The 27,112-nt window shown below is 38.4% G+C and overlaps 1 protein-coding gene across 1 annotated transcript; it reads left to right on the top strand.

Annotated features, from left to right (window-relative positions):
- Positions 1 to 267: 267 nt before the first annotated feature.
- On the top strand, positions 268 to 26,479 carry SUGT1 (SGT1 homolog, MIS12 kinetochore complex assembly cochaperone). The gene is made up of 13 exons (XM_030971283.1): positions 268 to 394; positions 475 to 520; positions 3,918 to 4,008; positions 4,695 to 4,764; positions 5,083 to 5,153; positions 9,192 to 9,245; positions 10,893 to 10,909; positions 11,964 to 11,998; positions 12,420 to 12,516; positions 13,527 to 13,634; positions 23,289 to 23,379; positions 24,686 to 24,867; positions 25,470 to 26,479. The coding sequence occupies exons 1-13, from the start codon at positions 357 to 359 to the stop codon at positions 25,569 to 25,571; spliced, it is 1,002 nt and encodes a 333-aa protein (XP_030827143.1). The 5' UTR covers positions 268 to 356; the 3' UTR covers positions 25,572 to 26,479.
- The last annotated feature ends 633 nt before the right edge of the window (positions 26,480 to 27,112 follow it).

Below are 27,112 nucleotides of genomic sequence, written 5' to 3'. Positions count from 1 at the left end.
CGGCCACGCGTATGATGCTCACAACTGCGCAACTACTACGCTGCTCCAGCTCCAGCTACCGGTTAACGACAGAAAAAAAAGAAATTGCCGACTTTGACACAAATCTCTCCAAGCCCGAGGGGCCGAGGTTCCCCGCGGCGGGCGGGCGCTGCGGAGCAGGAAGAGGCGGTGGAAGGGCGGGCAGGGCCGTTCCCTCCGCTCCGCTCCGCTCCGCCGGGGCCTGCGCTGGGGCGGGGCGGGGCCTGCGCGGCCGCTCCCCGCCACTCCCGGCAGCCCCCGCGCGGCGCGGCCTTGCGCGGTGCGTGCGGCGCGGGCGCCTCGGCGGCTCCAGAAGTTTCCTGGGGGCCACGGGCGGCATGGAGGAGGCGGCGGGAGCGGCAGCGGCTCCGCCGCGGTGAGCGCCCTCCCCGGCCCTGCCTCCCCCGCGGCCCTGCCGCCCTCCCGCCCGCTGACGGCGTTGTGTTTCCTTGGCAGGTTCTCGGACGCGGACGTCGACCGGGACCCGGGGGCGGCGGCGCAGGTGAGGGCCGGGCCGGGCCGGGCCGGGCCGGGGGCGGGCCGGGTCCCCCGGGAGCCTGGCTCAGGTGAGGTCGGACTGCAGGGGAGCCCGGCGAGGACCTGGCACAGCACTCGTGCTGCCTGTGTGGCAAAGAAGGGTGGGGGGAAAAGCAAAACAAACTTTCTCTTCCGTGTAGGTAGATGGTAGCTCTCACAACTAAATCAGTTAAGATTTGTGGGTATAAAATCCCCAAGCTTTTTGAAGAGAGGTATTGCATCTTAGTTTTTATTCTGCCGTGGTCTATTTTTTTTTTTTTTTTTTGCTCTCCCTCTATTTTGTGGGCACCACGACTGATCTTCCTTTCGTCTCGACAGAAAATAATTTTTATGTAGTGAGAAGGATCACTCAATGAAGCACTCCCCACGGATGTGGTAGAGTCCCCATCACTGGAGCTTTTCAGGACACTAAAGGGCAGGTTGCTAGATACACTCATCTAGGCGGGCTTTCCTGTGAAAGGTTAGATGAGATGATGCTTTGAGGTCCCTTCCAACCTGGCCTGTTCTATGACTCCATCAGTTAATATGTTTTAATCTGTTTTTTAAGGTAATTTTTACTTAAAACAGATGGTTGATAAGAAGAGAAAACTGGAGGGTGGATAAGTGTTTCTATTTAACTACTTGGGAGGGGAGAAGATGTAAAAGGTTAGTACTGCTTGAAGAGAGTGGGTGGTTAGAACCATTAAGTGATCTTAAATTATCTTTCCACAAAGAAAATGGTGAAGCTAAATTTTTCAGTTCTTTGGGGTTTAAGCTGTAACTTGTAGAAGTTTTTCAAAAGGTAAATTACATTTAAAAACCAGTTTGGAATAACCAAATCTGTATGGCATTATAAAACTAATTCAAGATGTAAAAAAAAAAGTAAGTTTCACATTTTGTGGTTAAAAATAGCCACCAGCAAACAAACCAAACATCCCTGACACTAAAAGGTCTTCAGAAGTATTAAGGCATACTGCCAGAATGTGTTTTTGTCTTTTTTCCTGGATTAACATAGTTGTTTTGCTTTTCTAGCTTATATTTCAGTTTTTTTGTGCATTCAGTGCTTCAGAACATTATGTAACACATTCTATAGGCATTATTTAATACCTGACACAGTAATGCTGGTGTCAGTTTAGGCCTTGTTTTCAAATCCCTGTACTGAGTAGGCAGATTGTGCTTGGTGCTCTCTGAACTGGGAAGTGCCACAGCTCAGGGCAGCATTTTGCTGACTTAGGGACTGAGGTCTCCAGGTGCTACACCGTGCTTGCATGGGCTTAGGTGTGGTCTTTATGTTCGTGTGCTTGGTATTTCTAATCTGGGGGACAACTCTGTAGAAATGGTGCTGTGTAATGCTTTCATACCTGGCTGGGCTTCTGTCCAGTTGGCCTGGCATTTCTGCACTGTGTCCTTGGGATTTTTGATTGCTTTAATTCCTGGAGATTGTGCTTTGGCTTTCTGCACCTGGATCTGATGCAATTGAAAGATCATCATCCATCTTCTAATACTGTCTGAATGACAAAGCTGTGAACTCATGAGTGACTTCTCATTTTAAGTTGAAAATGTAAGCTACCGTGTGGAGACAGAAGGCACCTTTAATTCATGCAAACTTTACTGAGTTTTCCAGTGTATTTAGAAACAGATCTGCAATTTGGTCACATGGTAAGGGCCTTTAGAGTCAAAATATGCAGAAAGCACTTACTTGAGTGTGAGGGCAAAGTCTAAGCCTGTTCTAAGTAACTGTTGCTGATGTCCATAGTCTGGAGTTCCCAGTGCTAGTCCAGCATTACTTGGCTTCTCAAATAGTTTACAGGAGTTACTTGCTCCGTGTGTGTGCCTGAATAAGATGTGGTAATTTACTGATAGAAAGCACACAAAGAGAGAAGTTTTACACTGTTGAAAATGCTTGGCTTTGCTTTCCTGGGGTGAAGGTTAGTTTTGTAGGGCGATCCATTCATATGTTGCTGGCTCTAATCGGTGCATCTGTCATCAGCGTAAATCACAGGAAATAGTGTTTGGGGGAGGGGTGATCTGTCAAAGCAGTGCCTCTGCACCTGCATGTGCCTGTGATGTTCAGTGTCACTTGGTTTCAAATGTCAGAAGTACTTCACCTCTCAGCATAATATGAACCAATTTGAATATGTGCAGGGCCTCACATCCCTGCCATGTGGAATACCTGCAGCCATGAGTATTTCCATTATGACAGCTGCTTTTGAATGACTTTAAATCTCAGGAAGGCATTGGTACAAGTAGATCAAGTTACTATTGTGTACTACCTGCCCCTTTCTGCAGAGACCCCCAGGGATTTAGATTCATGTGCTGTATCTCTAGTGGTGTGTGTATCTTACATAGTAAGAATTTGTGCCACTGCTAGAAGAAGCTGTTCTGGCCCTGTAAGTACTAGGTGGCATAAACACTTCATGTGTCATCTGTTAGAAAAAGACACTGGCCTGAATTAGAGCTTAGGCAAGTCCTTCCCTTCTTTTTTCTGTCTTGGTGGGGCAGTTTTGGCAACCATGCTGTACAAATGTTTCTGCAGGTTTAAAGCTTGTATCTTAGCTACATTCGTGCTTGCTAGATTCCAGGTGGAAGTCTGAGTAGAAGTCAACTTAGCAAACAGAGTTGTAGCAATGTACTGTAGTCCCTTTTGGAAGACTGGCTTCTAGCAAAGGGAAGAAATTCTCTCACCAATAAGGAGAGAATTGGAAATGCTCTTTCCAGGTGTGTGCTTCAAGTTGCTGTGATCTTATTCTGTGTGCAAAGTCATGAACTTTTCTCAGAGAGAGCAATGTGTTATTATTTCAATCCATATATCCTGTGATTCCCTTAACAAAGGACTACTTTATGCTTATTTTCATTGTTCAGTAATACCTCCTCTGAACCCTGTGCTCCATAAATCTTTCCTTCTTCTGCTTTTGTGCTCAGCATAAATCGAAACAATCTCTTAGCACTATAATATGTGTTACATGGTATTTCCTAATATCTTGTCTCCACACAACTGTTCTGACATACTGTGCATTGACTTCCAAATTCCTAATACGGCTCTGCTCTCTCAAATCAGCAGACCTGTGTACAAGTATACTTAGAATTGTAGGAAGGTTTTTGGAATAGAGAGGATCATCTGTAGTAGACTTCATGTTTAGAACATTTGAAATCCCACTTCCTTCACAGTAAGAAACAGTCTGCTTGAACTTGGTATAATTGGCAGGCTCCTTGTACTTCAGACTCTGATGTTTAGCTTTGTGCTTGAGAACTAAGCAACAGGTAAACAGAGATGCCAGTTAGCATTTTATCTTCTGAAATGTCTCTTACTTGACAGAGTTTGATACTGTGTTTTTATGAGGATTTCTGAAGTACTGTTTCATTTTTTTAATGTGTGTTTACAGGAACTGACAACAGCTTTGGAAAAGAATCCAGATGATGCAGAATGTTATTGTCAACGAGCTTATGCTCATATTCTTCTACAGAAATATACTGGTAACATCTTCAGTCTAAGAATCCTTTTACAAGTGTATCGTAATGCATGTTTTACAGGAGATGTCTTCAGTCTGAAGCCAAATACAGTAACGAGAGAGTGTGTTATCTGTAACTTAATATGCTGGTTTTGGTGTTGGTACATAATCTTGTCGTTTTCTTAGATTGTTTTGTTCCAGCAAAACTTGCATTGAAATGGGTTTGCTAGAGTCCCAGCTTTCTATTTGATTCCGGTCTAGTATTATCTTGGCAGCTTTTTATAAGCAGACTTCTTAGGCAGATCTTGAGATTTTTGCATTGTGTCTTCCATCATTGTGTTCTTGGTAGAGACTGAATCCTGTCATGGTAGGAATGTGATAAGTGAATAATGCCTGGGAAAAGATTGACTGAATAAGATCTGGTTTATTTTTTCTTTCCAGTAAAAACCAAACAAACAGAATCATGCTTCACATCTAAGCAGAGTATTTAGCTAAATGAAAGTCATGCTGCATCTTACATAAGAGCTCTGCAGCTCTGTGAGGGATTCATGTGTGGCAGTTCTGGCTAGACTTAATTCAGACAGTGTGATTTGTGTGCAAGCTAAGAAAGACAACATAGTTCATCCTAGAAGAATTTCACTACTAAAAGACTTGACAGTTCACTGCTTTTTTTAACATTATGTTTCTCAACTTTAAACTGGCTTTTAACAGATGCGGTTGCAGATGCAAAAAAGTGTCTAGAACTCAACCCAAATAATGCTGTAGCGCTCCTTAGAAAAGGGTATGTATCATTTGTGGTACTTTGGGAATATTGTGCTAATCTCAAGGTCAATACTAGAGTCTGGATTATGGTTCTGTGCAAACTTTTTATAACACTGAGAATGAATACATTCAAAGCCATACTGCTTGCAACTCATTTGTAATAAATCCATTTAGTTTGGGGTGATTATCATAATGCCCTCACCATTTCAAAACCACACCTTTTGGATAATTTAAACTCTTACACGTCATTTTAACCAATACAGTGTGTTATCTATAGAATGTGGACTATACTGAAAAGTAATCACTGTTTTCTTGTATTTTTCTTTATTTGTGTCAGGTTAGGTGAATATCATATCAAAAACTATGCATCTGCTTTAGAGTCTTTCAGAGAGGGACAGAGGCTGGACAGTAAGTATTAAAGATTCTTGTGTATATTCCTTATGTTAAAATAATGGATAATGTGTTAGATTAAAATGGAGACCAAAGATTTTTTTTAAAGGCTGATGTGTTTGGTCCTTAACATCAGCTGTCTGACTTTTGAGAGCCTTTATGCAATCACTGCATGAAAGTGTTAAACTGTTTAAAAATGTATATCAAAGTTCTTAGCAATTAGTAGCTGATTTATTTTTTTCTTTATAAATGTTTTCCGGCTTCCTGGAGGTCTTGAAGATAAATAATAGCAATGTTGTAGTGTTAAGTGTCATAGAAAAAATTTTTAATACAACAGGCTCTTTACATATAGCTGGAATTTCTTCTTTAAACAGTTTGATAGATCAGTCTTTAGAAAGAATGTGCAACTTGGTGGATATACAAACTGACAAAGTGCAATTTTACCTTACATTACATACCACTTAATTACAGAAGCCTATTTATTATAGCTCTCTTTTCGTCTTACAGTGTTGGCTTTCTGCCTGGACTTGGGTGCTTTTTAGTTTGGGAACACCTAAAACTTTTTTAAAACCTGACTTTATTCAATAAGCAGGAAAGGAGTTGTTAAAAACAGAAGGCTTTGGTAGGATGCATGGGGAAGCACGTAACAAAGCAATTGCAAGATGGTTGTGACCCCTTTCTCTTCTATCCCCCATTACAAATAAAACCTCATCCTCTCTTCCAAACAGCAAGAAAATATGGTAAAAAAAAGCACCTTGAAAGGTTATGCAGAGCAAAGTGTCCTAATCTGATAAGAATTGTCATGGTCTCAGATCGGTTCAGTTCGTTGTCTTATCTGTAATAGTAGTGGCTGGGACATGTAGGCTTAGCAAAAATATAATTACTTTACATCTTCTAAATAAATGATCTAATCCTCTGATTTATAAGTGGAGTTTCATAGAAGTGTAAGCTAGTGCTTGATGCCAAGTATCATGCTCCTTATTACTCTTGTGCTTGTTTAGCCTCTTCTTTCAGTGCATTAAGTGAAAGCTACTATTTTTAAAGTCTTTCCTCCTGGATGAATGTGTTGAAATGGCCCAACAAAGGGTCTGAGTGCTGAAGCCATCAAAAGTGAAGTGGCAGAGCAGTGTTGGGCCAGTGGTAGAGGGGAGATGTGGTGAAACTGCAGCAACTCACAGCTGTCAGTTTAGGCTGCCCTGGAACAAGAGTTGAAAATAAGTTTCATGAAACTCTTTCTATATTGGTAGTTTGGATAACTAGGTGGTCTCCATTAATTTTACAGTAGAGACAGGTTTGTCTTTGCAGTGTAGTCCAGTTCTCTGTTTTGTAACTTTCTGTGAAAGGAGGAGATTCCTTCCACTGACCTATGTTGCTTTCCTTACTTGGTGGGTTACTTTTTGTACATTTCTAAGCTCATCACTGCTGAATTTAATTGAATGCCTTTGAATGAATCTTTATTTTTCATACTCTTGCCCCACCCCAGGCAACCAGTATCAATTTGAGGTTTTTCATGTGCATGGGCAACCTCACATTCTATTGATGTTGTAGAGTACGACACAGAGCTGCAGACATCTTTTTAGATAAGTCAGTGAATGCCAGGGTCCTCTTTGCTAATTCAGAATCCCTGAAATACAGCACATTTTCCTGTGTTGAATTGCTTCATTTCTACCTGTTTGTATTTAATTTGCTGTTGTTTTGCTGCTTACTCAGTTGAAGAGTTTCTGAAGCTTCCTAGCACTTCCTGATTACTCTCTTATCTGGAGATACTTTCTGCTGCGCTTCCTCTATCTCATTACAAAGTTCTGTAGCCTGCTGTGAGATGAGGAGTCTCCTGAAGGCCTTTTTAAAATTACAGACTTAGTTGATTCTCTTTCATATATTACCTAATTTGCTGGCAAGTTTGTGTCAGTAACAGAGTTTACCTTTGTGGAATGCTTCATGGATCCCAGGTGAAAACAATTGTGAGCATAGGCATTTTGGCAACACAATTAACTTCCAGTTAAATGCGGCCAATGCAAAATGAACAAAGCACAGAAGGAAAATTTGCAACATTCACTAGGCAGGTGATGAAGAGTGGCTTCAGCTGTTGCTGCCTTGGGAAGAATTGCTCTGGTGGGGAATTCTTTGCTGGCAAAGCTGGTTTCTTTGCCACACAAGTGGGCAGAAGTACATGGATACACGTTTCTGTTCTTTGCTAATGTGAGGGCTGTTTTAAATCTCAATCTGGAATGCTGACAAGGACGAGCTTCCTACTTGTGCTCATCACTGGTAGGACTGACAGGCCCAGTGTACCACAGCAACCTTCCCATTACCCACCTACAAGGATATCAAAGTAGGACTTAATGTGATGAGCTGTGGAATGTACAATGTTTCTTTATTCTATGAAATAACATTAGAAAGCAATACTCCTTTTGTTCAGCCGTGTGATGCATGCAGATTTTTGCAGTTCCTATTCCCTTAGTTGAAGAACGAGTGTAATCTGGTACTCTTCAGTATGCTATATAGATTTAGGACAATTATTCTCAAATTTTCTTGGGTTTTTTGTTGTGACCACTGAATGAATTTAGTAAAGCTGGAATGTGGCAACTTTTTAAAAAAAGTCTTACTTTCCTTGTATTCTAGGAGTAGATTTTAGTCAGTGAAGGCCCAGGAAGGTTTTCTCAACTACAGGTTTTAGTAGAAATAAGTTATTTGGGAGGATAATACAATTTTAGAGATCAAAATTAATTTGCCTCAAATTATAAAATGTGCCAGGATGCAGGGAAAGAGTGTGATCTTCTATAAAAATAGAAAAGTTAACTCTGACTTTCCTTTTTAGGTTTGTATTGCGTAGCAATCTAGTCATAGGCCATGGTTAAAAAGAGAATTCCTTACCTGCTTATGAGAGAGGTTGGATCAGTGGAGACTTTGCTTAGACTGCAAAGTTTGGAAGTCTTTTTAGGTTGTGGTGCTGTTTTGAAAATATTGATTAATTTAGGTTTCAGGGGAGCTCTGGAATTCATATAATTCTGTGCTCTGACCAAAAGTAATATTAATTTTGAACTTGCTTGTGTTTTCTTGGGGCTTTTTACTGTTGTTCTGCAAGTATCTCCAAGACTGAAGATTCCACAGTCTCTTTGGACAGCCTGTTTCAGGGTTTGCCCATTTTTTTGGTAAAAAATTTAGGTAACTCTTGAGATGTCTAGTCAGATGGCATAAGAAAAGTGGAGGTGAAATGGCTTGAGGAGTGGGGTAGTGATTTTATGACCTAAGGTGCACCTCAAAATTGATGTACATTTTATATTTGGAGGGTTGGGGTACCTTGTGTAGCTGCAGTGGAGTCAGACTTGGTGTTACGTGCGTGTCTGCTGGGAATTTTGTTGAGCTTCTTCATGTCCTTTGCCTCATAGTTAACAATGTGGATTCACTTGTAAAACTAGAAGAAGTTCAGCTATTCTTAGTAGTTGGTCAGCATTCTTGCTACTTTTTTACTTTCTTCACGGTGAAAAAGTTTTTGGGAATATTGTTGAAATAAGGTGATTGCTTAGTTGTTACACTATCATCTTTTTAGCTGTTTTCCAGTGAATTAATTTCTGTCTGGGAGGCTTGCTTCCAGGAGAGAATACTTGATGTTTGTCAGAAATTGTACAACTTTGTATTGTCTACACAACAGACCATCTCTCTTGGCATTTCTCTGGAGAGGAAACATGTGACTGTTTGAAAAAGTAATTTAAAGAAAAATGGAAAAATGTGTAAAACTGTATGTCTTGCTTTCTAAACAACTACATAGGAGTTGAACAGACTGAACAGCAATGGCTGTTAGACAAAATCTAGTCTCCTACAGATTAATTAGAATTTAATGAAATATAACACACCGTGTAGTTATACAAAAAAACTTAAAGCCTAAGTGAAATGACAGAGCTTACAAGAAGGTTATAGGAAATAACACCTTTTTTAGTAAATTGATACAAGCTTGGGATGGATTTGTTCCAGTTGGCAACTGAGAGGACTTTTTCTTCATGCAATACATGTAATGCTTGAAAGAGTTTTAATATTACTGTGTTTGATCTCTTCTAGATGTAGATGATACCTTTACTATTTGGATTAAAAGATGTGAAGAAACACTGAATGGTAAGAAAAACCACATTTACTTAGTGAGGGATTAGATATGCCCTGTGCTTGAAAGCTTATCTCTTGTTTCTCTTGGAGTAGACACCCTTAGCACTTGTATGCTTCATTCAGATTTGTGGGAAGATTTATATTGGGTTTTTAGTGTAATAATTAGCTGTGGCAGTAGAGTACATATTTAAAGATCAGACAGTCATAATTAATTTTAACTTATTTTCATACACAACTGTGAACTAATTTTAACTGTAGAAGTATGTGTCACCTTGCGATCTAAAGCCTACATCAAAATAAATTTTCAAGTCTTGCAGAAGATAAAGTTGGAAAGAGATAGAAATTTGGAGATTTTGCTCCTTGATTCCATGTGGAAAGTACCATAGATGCTAATGGCTGTTCTGGTGGCTTACCCATGGCAGCCACTGAATGTAAGCATAGTTTCCTTTCCTACCTTCCTACAGACAGACAGCCCTGACAATTAACTCATCCACAAAGTTTAAGCTGCCTGGGGATTCTGATGAGAGAGCAGAGCAGAATAACTTTGTGTCATTTTTTCCTCTGCCTTTGTGACTTTCTCTCCTCTCTGTGCTGCACACTGGAGAATGGGACAATAGAACAAGTTTGTGTCAATGGCTGACTAAAAACCATTTAGAGGAAAACCCCTTTGTGTTGTATAGGGATGAGCAGATTCTGCTTTGTGAGACATTTTTTGCTAGGTTTAATTTTATTTGGAGGAATTAGGTAAGTGATTGGCCTACATGGTCTTTTTTGCAAAGCGTTACTTTGGGCGACAATTTTTTCTGAAAGAGGTTACAATACACTTTTATCTTTAACACTGTATTTATATTTTGCAGTGTTTTGTTTTGTCCTGGATATTCACTGTCTTGTCTTCCTTGAACTATTTTCTTATTTCTCTGATACACCAGCAAAACAAAGCAAACAAACCAATTAAGGCAATAACAAAGTAATAACTCTGATTTCTTCATTGCAGCTTTATATTTTTTTCTCTTTTTGTCATTGTTCATTATGAAGAAGCAAAGGGAAAGTTTGTTTCTTTTCAAACATATTTAATCTGAAATATTTTAGAAAAAAGTTGTTATAAGATGGGAGGATACTAAGCTATAGTTTAGATACAAGTGCTACAGTATATTTAGGGTCATGTGAGTGAATTTCCATCTCATTCCACAGTGGGAAATTTCTGTCTCATTCCCCAGTGGGGTTTCCCTAGCATGAGATAAAAATGTGATGAGAGCTTTGTGCTATTCCTGGGGATGGATGGATGATAAACCTAGTGCAGACTCCCAGACAGTGATTTTTTAACCTCTTGTTTCCTGTGATGTTGTTTTAATTAAAAAATGCCTGTATCCATTTCAGGTAGGCAAGGGAATGTAATGGAAAATTTCTTGATTCAGTTAATCAGAACATGGTTTATATTAGAGTTGTTGGTTTGCACAAATTGCTGGTTGAAGTCTGATTAAAAAGTAGAGTGTCATGAAAGCAAAATGCTGGAGGTAGAACTGATGTGTTTCTACCTGCTCTGCTGTTGAGACTGGAGTGAATGCAGGATGTCTGGAGTAACTGAAGCAGCTAGAGTAAGATTGTGCCTTGTAAGTTCAATATGTCTTTTTCTGAACATGCAATTTCTTTTTTTTCCAGCATCACAGACTGATTCGGTAAGATATTTCCTTAATATGTTTACTATTTTGACTTCTCTGTTATGCTAGAGTATATTTTCTGCTTCAGTGGCTTCACTTCCAAGCTTTAAAAAGAATCTTTCATATTGTGTGCAATTCTGAAGTATTTAACTTTTCTTCTGAACATAAGTGCTTTTGAGACCAAGGCTGCGAAATTTGAGCCCTGGAAACTCTGAGGAATGGTTAACAAATCTGGCAATCACTGTGCATCCGTTGAGGTAAAATTTAACCTTCTGGCTCGCAGTCTGCAGCCTAATTTACAAATTAACCAGTTGTGGTTAATTGTGTTGTCACTACTAACTTGATTGGAACTGTTAGGAAGCAACTTTTTTTTTTATCCATAAGCTTGCAAGTGGATTGTGTAGACATTTTTTCTGTAACAACCTGCTCAACTTTCAGATGTCTTTTCTTTATTGAAAGTCTTCATAAGAAATGTTGAAATTGACCTCTCCTTCTGGTTTTTTTCTTCCTGGGACAAAACAAAAAAAGGAGGGGCTTTGCATTGGATATTCTGCTACCTCTTTAATAGTTAACCTAAAGTTTTTACATTTTGAGAATAGGGTAGAGGAGAAGAATGTACAGGAAGCATGGTGGTCGTATGTGAAGACAAATCTTAGATTTAGAAGGATTTTGTTTAAAAGTTCAACCTTGAGTTCTCGGACCTATTTCAGGTTTCCTTCATGATTTGTAGATTGGCAGTGTAGTCACTGGATGTTTTCCAGGTATACATCTTATCCAGAAAGAAATTACTTTAAGTTGAACTTAATTGCTGTTTATAAAATATATTCAAGTTAGAGACTAACACATTTAATGTAAATTGGAACTTTTTAATTTGTAATGTGCCATAAATGATGAATAGTGGGGAACTTCACCTGTAAGTTAATGTTCACACATAAATCAGGGAAGGGAAGCAGTTGGAATCAAGAAAAGGGGAGCAATCAGTGAAAATGATTTGTGCCTTGAAAAGTACTTCATGGTATATTTTCACTTACATTGATGTAACTTTCTTTCCAATTCAATGTGTTTCAACTAGAATATGCAGCAGCAGCCTCTGCCACCAAAGATCAAGTAAGTTGACTTCAGCTTTATTGTGAAATTTAAAGTAATTGGCATAATTGCACTTTGGCTTGGGGATTGGAGAAGCGGGATAATGACTCTAGGAGTTTTTTTTTTTGGGGTAACTTCAGAAATGTGTCAGTCCAAGTGAAGTGTTACTCAGTGCCATCAGTTTTGTTCAGACTAAATGGTACTTTCAGGAGGTTAAACCTAATCAGGAGAGAGGGGAATAGCATCAGCATTCTGGCTTCTGTTTTCTTACTCTCATGCTGAGCTTAATTCAAAGCCTGTTCCATTGTGCCTGGTATAGGTAATGTTTTTGAGCTATATTAAAGATTCTGAACTAAGAAGTGGATGACTTAGGAAAGTGATCTAATTTTATATGCTGTGTGATTTAAAAAAAAATTGTTCCTTCTTTTTTTCTTTTTTCAAGATACGACTGGTACCAAACAGAATCTCAAGTAATTGTGACCATAATGATCAAGAATGCACAGAAGGATGATGTCAGTGTGCAGTTTTTGGAGAGAAAGGTGATTTGTTATTGATACTCATCCCTAGATTCCCTGAGAGGCAGTACTCAAACCAGTGAACATTACATGCTGCAGTAGCATAGAAAAGAATGGGGAGGGAGCCATGGGAAGGGAGCTCTGTCCTGCCTGAGCTTCTCTTCTGTACATTTGTGCTGCACATGAGTGTGTGCCCAGTCGGGCGATTTGGGATCAGTCACAGCAGTGTCCATAGGACTTAAACACAAGCAGTATGAGGTGTGTGTGCTGCACGGGAACATCTGCGTTTCAGCTGCCTGTGTGGAGGGATGGGGGAAGAGCTGATCTGGATTTAAATGTTAGACTATACATGCATCTGGAGCAGGACTGGGCAGAAACAAGGTATTGTTAAAATAGGTATGAATTAGTAATGTTTTGCTCTAGGACAGTTAGAGAAATAAACCCATCCACCAATATCCAGTCTTTCTTCCATTTGGCACCACTAAAATCGTGGCAGCAAAATATATTTTTTAAGGAAGTACAGTAATCCCTTTAATGAAGTACCATATGTTGTACCAATGGATTTCATGTTTAATTTAATTGACAATATCAAAGAATTGGGTTCTTATTCTCAACTAACTTAATATTTCATTAAATGCCAGAAGTACTTAATTATTATTATTATCTGGTTTAGGTTGTTAAAATAGTCTGAGCACTTGTTCTGTAGTTTGCTTGTATTAGAAGAAAAGCTGCAGGTTGTTTTCATGTTCCATTATTAATATGTTGATACACCATTTGTTGTATACTTCCTTCCCTAAAGACTTAAGATCCAGCTGACAAGATAGTAGGGTTTTTGAGTACATGTAGCAAGGGCTGAAATCTTCTGTTCATTTTCTAATGTATCTTAGAAACATCTCGTCCAATAATGCAGTAGTGTAATGGCATGGTCTGAAATTATATTAATTTAATCAATCTCTGTGTGAAATTACTGTCCTTTACTTGAAAATGGAGCTGCCGTCAAAGATGACCAGAGACGTGTTTTCAACTTTTAATAGATGAATGCATCAGTGAGGCTTCCATCAGGTGAAGACTTCAACTTGAAGCTTGATCTTCTTCATTCTATAGTGCCAGAGCAAAGTACGTTTAAAGTGCTTTCAACAAAGGTGAGCTTCTTCAAGTGTAAATCGTTTCTTTGACTGTTGCAATCCTGAAAATGTTTCTCTTCTATTGTCTTATCTATCTGCAACAGTCATAGTATCTTGCTTTTCATATAGAAATGCTTTTTTTTCTTCAAGGTGTCTTTCAGCTGGTGGGAGACTTTCTAAACTTGTGCAAATATCAGAAATAGTAATGTGATGGTGCTTATTGAAGTGCAAATGAAAGACTTATGTTGACAATTCTTTCACTTCTTGCTAGAGAAAGGAGACTATAATCTTCACTATTAAAATTCAGGTAATAGGAAAGCATGAACACCCTTTTACAAAACTTTCAGGAACTAGTCTTTCCTGGGGAAGCATTGTTATTTTTATGTGCCCAAGAAATAAAAGTCAGACTTGGAAGATTTCACTGAAGAAATTGTTCTCTACCCTTTCATAGCTTCTTGCTGGTGAAGGTTAACCCATGTGGTTAACTGTCCATGGCTTTTCAAGAGAGTGTATTCCTTCTGTTCCTGGAAATAGTACATGCCTGGAGACACCTGAAAATGGCATGGTGTGAGAGAATGCTTCTGTCTCAGCATCTCGCTTCTTTCATATTACAAGTATAGAAAAATAAGGAACAGTGGTCTGGTATAGCATTTCTTGTGGCATAATGGATAGACAGACATACGCTTTGCCCACAGAGTGAAGCCTGAATCTCCAATGCTGGAATATGATGTTGGTTCTTCTCTTGTATTTCAGCAGTGGTTCTGCAGAGCTTATGGAAATTCTCTTGTATACTCATGTTCCATTTTACCTGTTCTATTCTCAGAAAGGTACCTATAATAGTTCTTGCATCATTTAATGGAAGAGGGACTTCAGGATGGCATGAGAGGATGGCCACAGAAAGTTTGTCTTGTTTTTCCACTCCTTGTACAAAGAAATCTGCACAGGTTATGTGATTGAGCACTTTACTTATCCCCCCTACAGTGCAGAAGCTTACATGGCTCAAAGTATGTAGAAATTCTGGTAGTCCATTAGTATTTGTATAAATTTGAGTGCAATGAGAATGAACCTTGTCAGGAAGAGTAGGTGTGAGGTCTTGTTTTGTTTATGTTCTTACATAGTTTGTTTTACACTTTTGTTTTGAAGTTTACCATTACTTTCTTTGGAAGCATCTAAGTGAACTGAGTGCTGTGAAATTCAGTTGACTTTGTCTTTTCCACACTGCCATCTCTACCCTGGGCTTATCTCTGAAATAATCTCTAGTAGTTTGCTGCCTGGTTTACTTTGAGGTTCCAAAACTGGGGTGGAAGGGTGAGTTATGTTCAAGCAGTGTCTGAGCTGTAAATATTTTGCATTTATTTTCAAATGTTATTATTCCTGAATACTTGTGAGAGACTATTTTTGAGATAAAATGGGTAAAAGGTTACACAGAAGGTGTTCTAACTGCGGAAGTAAGGGCTTCAGCATGTCCTTACTTTTGTAGAAAGGAGTAGTATAAAGCTGCCTGTGAGGGCACAGTGAAGAAATTGTTTAAGCCATGCCCCAGCTGGTTCTTGTTCTGACCACCAGATGGAGTCTGGAAGAAAAAAATAAATTAAAAGCAGCTCGATGTTAAGTGTGCAAAGACTTCTTTACAGATTTAGAATATTTTTCTTAGAAAAATATTAAGTACTTTAAGGGAATGATGCAACCTTAGTGTTTGATTACCAGAAATTCAGTTTTCTTTTCTTAGCTTTGTGTATATATACTTGGCTTTTATGAGCAGCATGGCAAATAGTTGGGTAGTACTTTGAGTAAATTAGTGATTACTGATTAAAACTTCTCAAACTATTCACATATTATTTTGTACTATTTACATGAATTCCTTTTGTAAGAACTTGGAAAGAAAGACGTAATCTCATTATCTTCCCAATTACATGAACTTGTTACTATCCAATCCTAAAGAAGTTGAGTTTTTGTGGGATAGAAACAGATGTATTCCTGCAGATTATTAATTTCAGGTGAGAATAACTTGATTTGTTCATACTGCTTTATTTTGTGCCGCTGCTTTGAATGTGTGAGCCACGTTGCCATTAGTATCATATAGTCGTCACTGGGCAACAAAGACTCTGGCCTTTCTTTCACTTTTGTGAGCAAATATATGAGGAAATGGTGGAACATATGAGCAGGCTGTGTAGTGACTAGTTTGGGTCCATGAACTTTGTACAACTAAAAAAATTAAGGGATAGAGAATGAAACAGCAGAACTGGCAGAGAGTAGAAGGCAGCAGAATGCAGCAGAACTGGCAGAGAGTAGAACGATCCTGCATGTTTTGGAGCTAAGAGGAGCTGTGGAGGGTTTTCTCAATACTGCTTGAAATTCAGCATCACTTGACAAATGCAAAGACATGAAGGTAAGGATGCAAATTCAGGAGGAGAAAACAGCCTTAAGTGTATTTGCAGAACTACAAATTCTAAAGTCTGCAAGGAGCAGGCAGAACTCCTAGACTCCTGAACTGGTTCTTTCAGCAAGTGTTGGCAGTAGTGAAAAATACAATTGCCAACATAATGATTGTTTCTTTCCCAGCAAGGAAATTAAAAAGTATACCTTTGTATCCATGCTGTGTCAAGCTTTGAGATACAAAGTCTGTTTGGAAAAAAACAGGACTAGCAAGTGTTACAGTAGCATAGATAGATTTTTTGAACTGTTTCAATAGTTTCTGTGTGAGTAAAAATAAATTAGTGTCTGTCATCTGCAGACTTTGACTTCAAGCTGTGAACTAGAAGATGTACAATATTTGATGCCAACTGAAGAGCAGCATAATGTGTGGATGAAGTCCAGTTTTGAGATAAAAATTGTAAATGTGTCTTGATGCATCCTCTAATATTTTATATTCTCTAATTGTCAACAGTTTTACAGATGATATAGGCTGCCTTTAATAGTGACTATATCTATTATTACCATACTTGAAGCCTGTTTTGTTTTTTTACCCAATTAGAAATTTTACTTGCTGTTCAATAGGAAACAGTGCTGAACTTTGAGTTGCTTATGGTTCCTGTGCACATTTAGTGGCAAGTTACTCAGAGTTGCCTCTTGTTGTTCAGCATTTAATTCTGATGGCCTATGGCCTCAGGTTAATGTTAGTTTTAGAAAATGCTGAATACCACTGAATTGAACCCATCTCTTGCAGATACTGCTATATCTGCATAGCATTTTGTACATTAGCAGCACAGTTGATGGATCATAACTAAATCAATTGATGTTATTGATTGTACTCCTCATCTGTCAGAAGTGTCTGACTCTAGCAATCTGATCAAGCAAAAAGTAACAGCTGCTCCTAAAAGAAGTGTAGAAATTTGAGATTGGTGTCTTAAAAATGGAAGCTGAAAACTGTTGCATTCAGCGTTTCACAGGAGGAGGGCCCCTTTACTGGTGCTTTTTGGCTTTTTACTTCTTTCCAGAAGAGGGAGCCAAAATGTAAAGGCTGGACCAGGTTTGCTCTTTGCATGCTGCCAGGGTGCAGTTATTCTGTGACTCAGGGTGCATACTGTCATCATGCTCCCTTCACAGAAGGAAAAAGGCATAAAAATTTTAAATGAGGGACTAAATATGTTTAAGAAAAAACTAGTAAATAGGTATCTGTCCAGAAAATATGTCAGGAGAGTAGAAATGTACAAATTCTGTAAGGATTTCTACTGTTATTAAACATGCACAATTAACCTCACTTTCTTTTCCCTCTTAGGCTCAGTCTATGTAGTCAGTGTATTTTGGATTCCAGGGGAATATTTTGCAGTGTTCCCCTGGAAATTTGCGTGACATGAGCAGTTTCTGTAGGTCTTCTGATGAGTTCTAGGTGGTGCTTGGGATTTTCTTCTCCTCAGACTTAGAAGAGGAGAGTGAAGATGACTATGTGCTTTTAGTGCTAGTGCTTATGACCTTGAAGGAAACTTGAGGTAGTGCATTCTGGTTTTCTTCTTGATTACAGATAGACTGAGGACAATTACTGGGAGTTTTCAGTTTGTAGTGCTTTGGGCTTTTTGCAAGCAGTGACTTGCAGCAGTGTAGAGCCATTTGAAGAAGTGGTAAAATATGGTTTTTTTACCCCAGAACTGTCCTTTAATTAGAGATCAAAGTTGTACTGCAGACCGGGGAGGTGTTAAGAAGCTTCAGCCTCTTTTACAGTTGACATTTGTTGCTTAACAGAGATGTGTGAGGGAGAGGCACACACTCAGCAGCTTCATGCCAAGAATATGGTAGTGTGCATCCGTGGAATGTTGTTTTTTTCCTTGAACCAATATTTTGATTTGCAAACACTGGAATACCCTGTGAAGCTAACTGGAACTGATGCCTGTTGCTGAATGTGAGGGAAAAGGCAAAGAGTGGAACTGTTTCACACGCTCTTGGACTGTCATCAGAGACTCTATTCAGAGGCAAATGTACACAAAAAGATAAACAGAGGAACATATCTATTTTAACTGAAGTTGGATCTTACCACTGCAGTCCAGTCCTTAAAAGATACTTTCCTGTTTAGGGTACTTGCATTAAATTGCTTGTAGGGACTTGAATGCAGACTTGGCTGCTCTCGAGTACTTGTTTTCACTGTAAGAGTTTCATGCAGATTTATATCTCCCATGTATATTCTTGAGTATTTTCTATAAATTATAAACTAATATTTAAGGTGAATGGATAATTTTCTGAAATTTCTTGCATCTTTTAGGCAGGGCTAGTTGGAGCAGTTTCTTCTTCTATGATTGGTGTGATGTTTACATACTGAACAATAAGTTTGATTTTATTCTTTTCCTTCTATATGAATGAAGATGGATTTGAGACAGATTTAAACCTGGTAATACTCTGAGAACTATTATTTATACGTGCGTATAAGTCAGTGCCCATGCTTTATATAAATGCATAAAAGAAAACGATGCATAAGGGGGTTTATGTCTTGAGAACTATTGGAATAATGATGGTTTACGTGGAGAATAAAGTGATAAATAGCTTTAGAATACCAAAATGATCTCTGTTGCTAGCTTCTCTTCTAAAATTCAAAAACTTTGTGTTGGCTATGTAATATCAGTCAGAGGAAACTTGAACCTTTTTCCCCCAGTTCCCCATAGTACATAGCTGGCAAAGAAATAAATAAATCCCTTCTGTTGCAGTATACTCCATATAGAATAAATTTCTTAATTATCATTGTATGTGATAACACTGTAGGATTATTTTCATCTTAACATATTTTGTTTAAAGTTATGGACCAAAAATCTTGGAATTTAGAGTACAAGCAAGATATAAAAGGTCTTTGAATAATTAGGACATCAGAACTGTAGGCATATGTGCTCTTAGAGGCACATTTGAATAGTTCTTATATTTTTAGAAGGCTGTTCTATTTTATCCTATGAAATTCATGAGATGATCACAGAAGGACAGCTCTAAACCCTTAAAATTTATGACTCAGACAAGGTAGTCAGTAGTTCAGTAAATAACAAAGTAGCTGATTAGAAACACTGAATTCCTGTTTTCAGGTGTTTGATACAGCAGAACACCAGAATTGGAAAGGATACTTTTGGTATGTCTTAAAATTATTGGCTGGACTGTTGTTTAAGCTTTGCCAGTTTTGACCAGAGCTTGACAGAAATTTTCCAATGGTAAATGAACTTGTCCTTACTATGGACTGTAAAATATAAAACACAGTAGAAATTAGGAAAAAAACCAAAAACCCTTGTAGTTTGTCAGTGCACACCAGAATCTCCTTTTAGGGTGGAAGATAAAAATTCTTCCCCTTTTCATGTGTCTCAGTTAGACTGCCACTGCCTGTCCCAGAAGGAAAGTTCAAGTGAAATCAAGCATCGGAGGTTTCAACTTTTTAACAATAAGTATCTACCTAGAAAATAAATGTTGCCTAACTAGCGTTGATCTTTTCCAAAGAGGAGGAATTATTTCTTAAAACTGGATTAAACACTCTTTTATGCCAGTCATCCTAAAATAAGGTGTTGTTGTTTTATTTTTATGCTATCAATGAAATGGTTTAGGATACGTTTTGAGAGGAGCTGTGGTGCCTTTTCTGATAGCTATCACTTGGATTAAGCCCCAAACAAACATGTCCAAATCTCTGGTAGGCTTTAAAAATTTGATTACTTTTATGACCAGAAAACTCTGAGTAGAAATTTACCTGTGTCCTTTCACTGTGGGTGGTTTCTTCTAGACAATAAATCGCTCATTTGACCCTGTTCTCAGAGGGGTAGGTTTCTCTCAAGATGGTATTTCAAACAAGTAGTGCATGAATTCCATGTGTCTTTTCCTTTTTGCTTTACTCTCTTTGAACCCAAAACACAAGGGACTTTGAAGAGAAAGTGTGTTATATCTGCATTGGGATTTTTTGTAGATCTGGAGTACCATGTTCCATTGTAGGTTCACCAGTGCAAGAAAGGCACTGATGTAGTGAAGCAAGTCTTAGCAGAGGACTGCCAAGGTACTCAGGTGTCTGCACAGCTTGAGCTACAAGGAGAAGCTGAGGAATTAGGCTTGTCCTTAGGTGGCATGCAGAGCATTTAATTTGCAGTTAAATTTTCCTGTCTTATATACTAAAGTTGGCATGAGGCACACAGGCATACGTTTTATGAAATATAAATGTTGAATCAAAGTAGTTGGCAAAGCGTTGATGTATTTCTCTTGCCCAAGTGAATTTTTTTTCAAAGGAGAGGAAAAAGCTAACAGTACTTTTCTGCTAGATATGACATAAATGTCTGTGCTGATGTGTTTCTTTTCTGTGTGATAGCTATCAGTATCTGTATTAAAACCTTCATTAAAATGCATTCATTGCCATTTGTGCACGTAATTGGGACTCACTGAGTTATTCCTTCTTAGATCAAATAGAGCTCTCAAGTTGAAGAAACACGCTCCTTCACAAGCAGAACTTTATAGCTTTATATTTTTGGAAAATGTGGTTGTATAATGGTATGAAGTTAATGATTCCCTAGCTTTGCTCCTGCCTGCCACTTCGCCTAATGAGTAACTTCAATTGAAGTGGATGTAGTAGACAGAGTAGAAGTTTAATCATGTCAGAAATACATTCTGTCTCAGTTCTTCAGCTGTGTGCACTTCCAGCTTGGCAGGGTTGAAATGGTTTAGAGTTAAGAAATCTGCATCTTACATTGGGAATTAGTTTGTGTCATTGGCTTCTCCTTAGGACTGTTTATTGTGCAGTACTGTTTTAGAGAGGAAAATATAAGGGCTAGCAGATCAGAAAAGAAGGGGGATTGCTGGAGCAGCAAAACTAAAGTTATTGCTTATTTTCTTCTTTTTATGCATGGGCAGAGTACTGTGATGAATAGCCAATGGTTTTTATAAGGACTTGTTGAGGAGGATTGTATTCTGAGAAGAAAACAGTCCATGTTTAGTAGCTCACATCAAGCATTATATTGCATTAGAGGTCATTTTTGGTGTGGATGAAATAAGCTGTATTTGAAATACTGGAAGATATTGGTGGAAAACCTGAAGTGTAAGGGCAAGAAGAATTAGTGAAAGAAAAAATAAACAGAGAAATTGAAGAGATAAAGGGGAGAGCACTTTGAGTATCAAGCATAGGCTTTCCTCCCCCCCTCCCCTAAAACATGTTGGTAGATGCACTAATAAGTAGAGTATAAAATCTTAACTTTGGAGCCTCAACTGAAATGCACAGCTCAATCGATAATAGAGTCTCCTCAGTTGAGAAGAGTTTATATAAGAAATAGAGGAGAGTGGTTTTAAATTAATACTCATGTTCACTTGTAACTAATTAGTTCCTTTGTAAGTAGCTAATTAAATGTTTGGCTCAGGAGATCCAAATCCACTGGGGAAAGAAAACCTGCTAGTTCTGCCACTTGTGGAACTACTTGATTGTCTTATATGTACATATTCAAATGTTTTGCTTCCTTAAGCTAATAACAGAGCATTAGATCTATGAGTGTAGGTGCTGAGAATGAACTTCAAGGTTGCAATTTTCAAAATGTTTTTCAAAATGTTTCTTCAAATGTTTTTAAAAGAATCCAGTGGAGGTAGCTTTACTGACTTCTTTTGGTTTACTGAAGAGTAATTCTTCTGCATAGTTTAACGGAAATCGCTGCATCCGTACAGATGGTGATGTTAAACTCTGAAATACAGACCTTTTTTAGGGAGGGTAGGTTGGTCATCTAGACTAACAGCATTTTGATTTTATTTGGTTATTTTTGGTTCTGTGATGTTACTTTCAAAATGGATACTCTGGTGCCTAATTTGTGACTTGTCAAGTGGCTGAAAGTATTGAAAAATCCAACAGATGCAGGGACTGGGAAATCAAATACACGTGGGTGTTGGACTTAGAAGTTTACTGAAGCTCTCACCTGCCTTGAAGGACATTTCATGCCTCTTATCTTAGACTTTTTGTTGTTTGCAGTACATGTTAGTGGTGGAAAATAAGTATTTAAACTTATCTTGGGAATTTGTGGCTTCCTGAGGGAGAAAAAAAAAAAAAGAAACATTTCATAACTGAATATTCTGTTTCTTAAAATTCATTGTGATAGCAAACGTGGAAGCATTAGAACTTCAGTGAGCTAACTTTTTATATTTTGGTAAGATACCTCAGTCTGTTGCTTACCAGTGATTGATTTAACAAGGTATTAAATCAAGTTCAAATTTCAGATCAACATAATGCTGTGCAGTGAGCTTGCTGTTTGAATCTAAGGTTAGCTTTTACAGTGGTGCCTTTGTTCTTGGGTCTGCAGGGATCCCCAGGTTGTAGTGGCTTTAGGTGGAACTAAGAACTTGCATCTGCTGAGCTGTTTGCAAATAAGGAAGCACTGAAGTTTAGCAAGCACTGATTTCAGTTAATTAATAGCATCATATGAGCTTTGTGACATCTTCTTAAGTGAATAGGAGTGACATTAGACAGTCCTTGTTTTGAAACTTTGTAACCCTGTAACCAAAGGAGAAGGTTAATTATGAAAAAAAACATTTCAATGTTGTTGTCTAAAGGGATTATGTGAAGTTGTGAATAGGGCATGACATACTTCACTTAATTTTGTTTCTCCTATGGTAATTGCAACCACATCCATTTTTAATTGCCAGTTTTGTCAATGAATACTTGACAATTTTCTCCATAGCAGTGTTTGTTCATTGAACCAAATGAATACAGCTTCTGAATTTCTCCAGTGGGAAGATCTGCATAGTCCCAGGGTGTTTCTCTGGTTTGTGTAGTACACATCAAACATGGAATTTTTTGGTAAATGAAATGTAAACTTAGATAAAGTTGGATTTTGTAGTCTTTCAAAACTGCTGCTTATTAGAGCTGACTGCCAAGAAAGGGATGCTTGAAAGGCAGTACCTTGGAGCCTGGCAGTGTAGAGATTTTGGGACTGATCATTACCTTTGGGATGCCATAATTTACAAAAGGAATCAAGTGAATAGTAAACAAAAGAAAGTTAAGTAGTCCTGAACAGAAAGGTAGAAGTCTGATACAAATCTGCACAGGCACATGGGAACTTGTTTGATGTGTGACTTGAACTCGAGTAACTTTGTCTTGTAAGGTAGGTAAATTTGGCTATGATACAGGTTTCATATTAGAGGCTGTGTTTCTAAAACCAAATGTTTGTATTTTCTTACAGCTACAGAATCCAGCTATTTTGGAGCTGCATGGCAGAATTCTTTGCATCTGGATTAATTTGTTCTTTGTCTCATGTTTTGTAGGTTGAGATAAAAATGAAGAAGCCAGAGGCTGTAAGATGGGAGAAGCTGGAGGGCCAGGGAGATTCTCCTAAGTTAAAACAATTTACACCAGGTTTGTTCTCTGAACTATTTAGTATTAAATGGTTTATTTGTATTGAGTAAGTTACAGTTATTAATAATAGTTTTGTGTTAAATATTGTTTATAAAATCACAGCTTCATATTTGCAATGAAAAGCCTAATCATCTTGGTTTCACTGTCAAGAATTAACAGAAAGTCTGCAAGCCATTAGTGAAACATAGGTATTAAATTTAGTCATAACCCCTGTTAATCTGATGAATTGTTAAGGGTATATATATGCTTGTCATTGATTCTGCTTATCTGCTTGGGTCTCTGTTTTGCAGTTCTGTACATTGTTAAGTGTGTGTGTTGTGGTTTAGGAATGGTACCTCCCAATTCAGTGCCCCACTGGGACCCTTCCAAAAGACACCATCGAGGTCTCACTCTCCTTTCCCCTCCCCTTTCCCACTGCAGTGGGATGGAGTTGAGAATTGGAGGCACGATAGGTGAAGTGTTGAGATAAAAACAGTTTACTTGAAACAGCAATTAAATTAGAAAACAAACAGTAACAGCAACAACCTGAATAACAGAAGGCTACAAAAGAGAGAGTGATTTACATGCAAAATGCACCAGTGGACCCCGGGTGACAAGCACTAGGAGATGGATGGCTTCCCCCTCCCCACACCTTTTTCTTGACTGGAAGCCCTACCCTTCTTCTGGCATGCCCAGACCATCCCACCCCAGCAATGATCTGCCCTGTTGTAGAGTATCATCCTGGCCATGCCTGCTGAGCTTCAGGCCCCACCCCTCACCACTACGGCAAAAAATTAACTCTGTTCTGGCCAGACCTAGACAGCAGTTGTTATGTTATGTGACCTGTTGCTTAAATAATTATTGTTTCCCTAAGTATTGGATTTCACTTGGAGACTAATACATTGGAGTTTTTCAATACAGATAAACATTCTGTCTGTGACAGAATTTGAATTTCCTGATGTATTGATTTCAGTTTTTTTTTTTTTAATTTAGCTCAACTTATTCTATGGCTCTAGGCTGCTGTTTTGGTTTTTTTTCTGTCAGCCAATATCTCTTTTTGATATCAATTATCTGTGTTGCTGTTGGCCAGCTTTTTTGTGTGCATTGGATAACAAAATTACATAACTCTGTTGACCTAAAAATAAACTTCTGCATTTCTTAGTTTCCTTTATGTTTGTTTCTGCAATGCTTGTATCAGTTCAGAGGAGTCCATCTGCATTTTCATGTCCTGTTATCATCTCTGATTCATCAGGTACATGTGTCTGTGTTCTCTGATGCTCTCAAAGTAGTGAGAAAATGCTTCATTAACTAACACTTCTGTTTTCAGATACCCAGCACTTATACCCATCATCGTCTCACTATACAAGGAACTGGGACAAACTGGTAGTTGAAATCAAAGAAGAGGAGAAAAATGAGAAATTAGAAGGAGATGCTGCTTTAAATAAACTCTTCCAGCAAATCTATTCAGATGGTACAGATGAAGTAAAACGTGCCATGAACAAATCATTCGTAAGTCTTCATTCTTTTCTCTGAAGAAACCTGTGACTTTTGCACACTGATATGATTTACTAAACTTTGCATATGTTGGGAGAAGCCTGTTACCAAAATTTTATGTCTGTGAATGAATAAATTTTGGCCATGGGTCTGTTGGAGATACTGGTACAGCTACACCCACTGAAAGCTACAGGGCTGTACTCTGATGAATGTGACTCTTTATAAGTCCAAGGTTGTGCTTTGTCACTGATATCTTCATTTCAATCAGTGTTACCAAAAGAAGTAGAGGCTTGGCTCATGTAGAGCTTGAAGACTTGCCAGGGGGTGAAAGGATCAAATTCCTCTTGATTGCTTGAATCTAGTTTAATTTGTAGCCATCACAGGCAAGAACGTGATGACTCTTTAAAAGCTTCTTGTTAATGAAGCAGCATCTCACTTGTCCAGTAGTGATAAAAGTCCTGCTGGGCTGGAGATTATGGAATGATGGCTCTGTCACATTTTATTTCATAGGTACACAATTTCTGTGTAATCACTACTCTTTGCAGTTTGCTGTAGGAACTGGCTTTTTTATTACTAGAATGCTCAGCAGACTAAACAAGCTCTCTCTTACGTTGCAGATGGAGTCTGGTGGCACAGTTCTGAGCACCAACTGGTCTGATGTTGGTAAAAGGAAGGTAGAAGTAAATCCTCCTGATGACGTGGAATGGAAAAAATTCTAATCCTATTTCTGATCTTTACCATCTATGTGTTGCCATAGTCATGTACTGACCACTATGTATGGACATAGCATTCTTGGATTCCAAGCACTGAATGTTCCCTTGAAAACAGGAATTGTCTGTACATTTTGCGTGCTTTAGAAATTCCTTCATCTGCAGATCTTAAAGATATACTCAAGAGTGGAACCCTATTTTTATCATATGTCTTAATTTCTGGGAATTGAGTCCATCAGTCCAAATTTTCTACCACCTTTATCAGCTCTTCTCTTTGGGATAGGGTGATCTCTAATGGCTGGTCAGGATTATTGCCTTACACCTGGTATTTCTGTTCAATAACTTATTAGATCTTGGCAATTTTGGGTAAAAACACTTTTCACAACAGTGTTAAAATTGTTTGCTCCTTAACTCTGCTAAATAAAACTGTAAATACAACTTTTTCTATAAGGAAGCTGCTTTATTTCATTTTTAGTATTGTTTTTTTGATAGGGGAGTCACTTAAAGCATATAGATAAGGATAAGGTAAGAATGTGAATGTACTGTTTCAAAAGAAGAGCTGGCACGTATAGGAGCTAAATGTGCATTCAGTGATGAGGATGAGATTACTATTCTTGATGCAGACACAAACCACCCACTTTGGAGTCCTTCCACTTCTGTAATAAGTTGAATTGTAGTCACAGTCATGGAAGATAGCAAATTTGTTGTGACTGGAAATTTTTACAGAAAAGTAGGTCCTCTGCCTACCTTCTAAATTCAAAATAAATTTACCTGGGATCAAAGCCAGCAAGCAGTTGCTTTAAGTTACGTAATTTCTGAATAATAGAAACTGTTTAAAGAACAACTTGTATGTCCTTAATAGTTTCCATTAGTGCAGCTTTATTGTCATGATCAAATTGTAAATAACAGTAGAGAAAAGGAATTGAGAATCTGTGTACTGTCTGTGCTTGTACTTCCTGAATACAAGTTTACAGGGACCTAGAGGTGCTCAAAAGCCATCTGGATATGCTCCTGGGCACCTGGCTTGAGATGCCCCTTCTTGAGCAAGGGGTTTGGACAAGGGCACTTCCAGGGGTGCCTTCCAACCTCAGCCTTTCTGTGATTCCATGAGAGATGAACTCAGAAGGTTGTGCTAAATGTGCCTTGTCTGTGCCACTGTCTCTTGTGAATTCAGAGATAGCCAAATGGTGTCATCATAGAAACACCATGAATTGCAAATATTGACAGCACCATGAAAGCAACTTCATTTCTTGCTAACCATTGGATGCTGTTTTAAGTTTGCTACTTTTCCCTGCTTTCCTAATGATGTGGGGTTTTCCGGGCCATTTGTTATTCTGCCTGTTGTCTTTGTATTGAACATGTTATTTTCCTGCAGTGTCAACTGGATGAGCTTGGTAAAATAGGAAGGCTGTTAGAACAGGTGTTTTTAATAGCATGAGTGAAGTCTGCAGCTGTTAGGTATTAAATGATGATTGAAAATTAAAGAGGAGGAAGGAAGGATCTATTCTGTTCCTGCTGAGGAATAGGGACCTAGATTTTGCTGTGATGCT

Source organism: Camarhynchus parvulus, chromosome 1 (genome assembly GCF_901933205.1).
Source record: "Camarhynchus parvulus chromosome 1, STF_HiC, whole genome shotgun sequence".
Taxonomy (NCBI): domain Eukaryota; kingdom Metazoa; phylum Chordata; class Aves; order Passeriformes; family Thraupidae; genus Camarhynchus; species Camarhynchus parvulus.
Note: the sequence above shows the minus strand (reverse complement) of the source record. Positions and strands in the feature narration are given on the sequence as shown.